The sequence below is a fragment of the Myotis davidii genome, unplaced genomic scaffold, assembly GCF_000327345.1.
Source record: "Myotis davidii unplaced genomic scaffold, ASM32734v1 scaffold242, whole genome shotgun sequence".
Taxonomy (NCBI): Eukaryota; Metazoa; Chordata; class Mammalia; order Chiroptera; family Vespertilionidae; genus Myotis; species Myotis davidii.
The window spans coordinates 4,749-8,404 of record NW_006295821.1 but is presented as its reverse complement, the minus strand read 5'-3'; the positions used below and the strand labels follow the sequence as shown (position 1 = coordinate 8,404).

Below are 3,656 nucleotides of genomic sequence, written 5' to 3'. Positions count from 1 at the left end.
TGAAACTCAGGCCTTCTAGATTCTGTAGTACTGGGTGTGTGTTTTGGTTTTGGATGTGGGAGTCTGGCGTTTGCGATGAGGGGAGATATCCACCACGATGAGAGAGTTGAAAGCATAGAGCTGGGATGAAAGTTGGGACTAGCAATACCAAGGTGGAGAGTATTATGGTGAAACTCTAAACTCTTCAGTGGAGAAAAGAGAGAAGAGTGTAGAGGGCGAGGAAAGGAATCTGAGCGCCTCCTGCACCACAATGGAAAGAAGGAAAGGAGTGGTGAATGAGGGAGAGATAGACTCAGGCAGAGCATGGGGACAAGCCAGCTGCAGATAGAGACCACAGGGAGGACTCAGAGGCTCTCTGACCCAAGACGTTTTAACTTGTCATGAGCAGGTCACGACTCATTTGTGAGTCATGAAATCAATTTAGTGGGGTTTTGCTTTAAATGAAAAATAACAGAATCAAGTAGAAAATTTTGTAATAAGTACTGTTTTGTAGAAAATTATAGTAAATACTCTTTCTTGAAACTTCTGTTTTGTTTTTGTTATTGCTGTTGTTATTTTTCTTTGTAATTCTCACCTGAGGATATGTTTTCAGTGATTTGAGACAGAAAGGAAGGAAATAAGAGAGAAACGTCAATTGCTTCCCATACGTGCCCTGACCAGGGTCGGAACCCAGAACCTGAGTGTGTGCCCTGACTGGGAATCTAAACTGCCACCTTCTGGTGTCACGGACGACACTCCAACCAACTGAGCCACACCAGCTGGGTTGAAACTTCTGGGGTTGTTTTGTTTTGTTGTGTGTGTTTTTAATAATCACCTGAGGATATTTTTCCATTGGTTTTTAGAGAGAGTGGAAGAGAGAGAAATATCAATGTGAGAGAAACACATCGATTGATCACCTCCCTCACACACTCCGACCACAGCCCCGGCCAGGGAGGAGCCTGCAACCAAGCACGTGCCCCGACCGGAATCGAACTCAGGACCCTCTCGTCTACAGTCTGATGCTCTATCCACTGAGCCAAACCAGCTAGGGCAAAACTTCTGTTTTAATTTATATTTGGGAGTCCTGGGACTTGATATAAATCATACCTTTAATTGTAGATCATGATCAAAACAGTATCACAACTCCCCACTAACTCTGACCTGAGGGGTGGGTGAGGCTCAGGGTGAGGATGAGAGTGGAGGGGCACAGCCTGAGCCAAAGCACAGAGTGGAGTAGTTGGTCAGGGAAAGGGAGGTGACAGTGGCCTGGAACCACTCTGAGAAGGGAGAGTTCAGGAGAGGGGGTTTGCATTGACCACTCTAAAGCTGGGTGTGAATGTGCAGGGAGGGTGGTAGTGGATTGGATGGAATGTGTCTACGTCTCCAGAAAAGGGTGTGTGGGGTCTAGAACAGGCACTGTATGTAACTCCAGGAGGAGTCATGAGGGAGATGGGCGTTTCTTTCCCAGCTGCCTGGTGCCTGAGGAAGGAGTTCTCAGCCTTTTGCAGCAGGGAGGTGACATGATAATTTGATAAGTACTTTGTGTGCTTCCCTCTCTTCCAGTGTTCATCCTCCGGGAACATGCCAACAGCTTCCTGAACAGGGTTAATTCATTATCTGAAGAGAGAAAAAGAGAATACCTTGAAAGTGAGTGTGTGGAAGAGACTTGCGATTACGAAGAGATCCGAGAAGTCTTTGAGGACACGGAGAAGACGGTAAGGGTTGGTGAGACGGGGAGACCAGTTGTGGACGGTGCTGGGCCTGAATGGAGATGCTGTCTGGCCCTGTTACCTGTCTATGAAGGCTGTCAGTGTCGCCCACGCTGGGTCTTCACTCCATGCCCTTCTGTGCTGTGGCCTCCGCCACAGAGAACAGCTCAGGCCAGGCTTTCTGGGGTGGTAGGTGGGGAGCCTGTCTCCTTCTACCACTTGCAAGGCTTTCGTTCCTGTTTCCTCGCCCACCGCATATCTCCTTGTTTTGTGGGGAGGAAGCTGAGAAGGTATGGCCAAAAATTGGTTATAAGAATGATGAGAACTTCTGAAGGTATTGTTAAATCTATTCTAAAACATAGCAAGTTTATTTAAAATTATTCATGCCCTTGGCCAACACCTCCCTGGACTGGGACACACACACACACACAGGAGCCATTGGGTTTTGCCCAGATCCATGGCCACAGCCATGTTTGACGTCTGGCACCTGAGTTGCAGCCTTCAGAGCTATGGCGCACAGGCACACGACAGCAACGGCTTCCCTGAAAGTTGCTCATGAGCCTCACCCACCTTGGGTAGGACCCTGGGGAAACATGGCTGCCATGAGGACGTGAGGTGGCAGTGAATGGCGACGATGGAAACTGGGAAAGAATGAACTGAAGACACTTGAAAGCTGAAGAGAAAGTGGCCGAGAAGGAGGCCGAGCAGCAGCTCCGAGAAAGACAGGTAGGCCCGGCTGCTGCCACCACCACAACACTGAAAACAGACAGTGGGCCCGCCATCCACACTGCAGGACCCCCACCCACACTGCAGGACCCCCACCCACACTGCAGGCCCCCATCCACACTGCAGAAACCCACCCACACTGCAGGGCCCCATCCACACTGCAGGACCCCATCCACACTGCAAGACCTCACCCACACTGCAGGACCCCATCCACACTGCAGGACCCCCATCCACACTGCAGGACCCCATCCACATTGCAGGACCCCACCCACACTATAGGACCCCCCCATTCACACTTCAGGACCCCATCCACAGTGCAAGCTTCCCCATCTACACTCCAGGACCCCATCCACACTGCAGGAAGCCTCCATTCACACTGCAGGATCCCCATCCACACTGCAGGACCCCCATCCACACTGCAGGACCCCCATTAACACTACAAGACCACAGTTGAGCTCCCACCACATGCTGAGCGCTGAGGACACCCGCACCCCACAGGCTCCATGTAGACCTACTCACTTGCTGCACCTGCAGACCACCTGACCAACATCACCTTAAGGGGTAGGTAGTCTCTATGCCAGAAGAGCCCGGGAGGTTCATCTTCTGTGCCCTTCTAGTACAGGTGAAGTTGCAAGTTATGGCCAATTCAAGGAATTTTAAATCAGAAGAATTTATTTATATCAATAACAGACTGCCTCGGGAGACATAATTGGAGTTCAAGAGAATCCTGGAAAAACAAAGAAGGGTTTGCAGAGTGTCATTCTCCACAAAATCACACTATTGCCTCCTTGCTCGTATATGTCACCTAATCCTCACTTTGGCCTCAAAGACAAAGAAACACAACATCATTGGACATACTTGGGCTTGGACCTGAATGACTTTGAAAAGAAGAAATTTATCATCCACAGTAATAGTATCACGTGTATAAGAAGATTTTGATAAGTTTGGATTCCTAGACGTTGAAATTCCTAGGATAAATGCCATCTCTAGTGGAGATGTGCCCAAGTTTTTCATCACCTCGCTAAATAAGCTGGACATGAACTTACATACAAGAATTGCTCCAGAACTCTGCCATAAGATGCTGGTGAGCAGAGGCATTGTCCCGGTTTGTGAAATTGAATGCCAGTTCCAGATGATTTGACTCTAATTCACCATCTGTGAATTTTACATGGCCTCTACAGATCATGATGATCTCCTGAAACCATGGAGATTATGTCAGGGATGGTGAAGCACATTACAGAA

At 48.9% G+C, this 3,656-nt stretch overlaps 1 protein-coding gene across 1 annotated transcript in view; it reads left to right on the top strand.

Moving 5' to 3' along the window:
• Nucleotides 1-3,656, top strand: part of LOC102765538 (coagulation factor X-like) — a 9,454-nt gene that overhangs the window by 1,993 nt on the left and 3,805 nt on the right. The window contains exon 2 of the mRNA XM_006770665.2: nucleotides 1,543-1,694. Coding sequence (XP_006770728.1) covers nucleotides 1,543-1,694 — 152 coding nt within the window. The remainder of the gene's footprint in view (nucleotides 1-1,542; nucleotides 1,695-3,656) is intronic.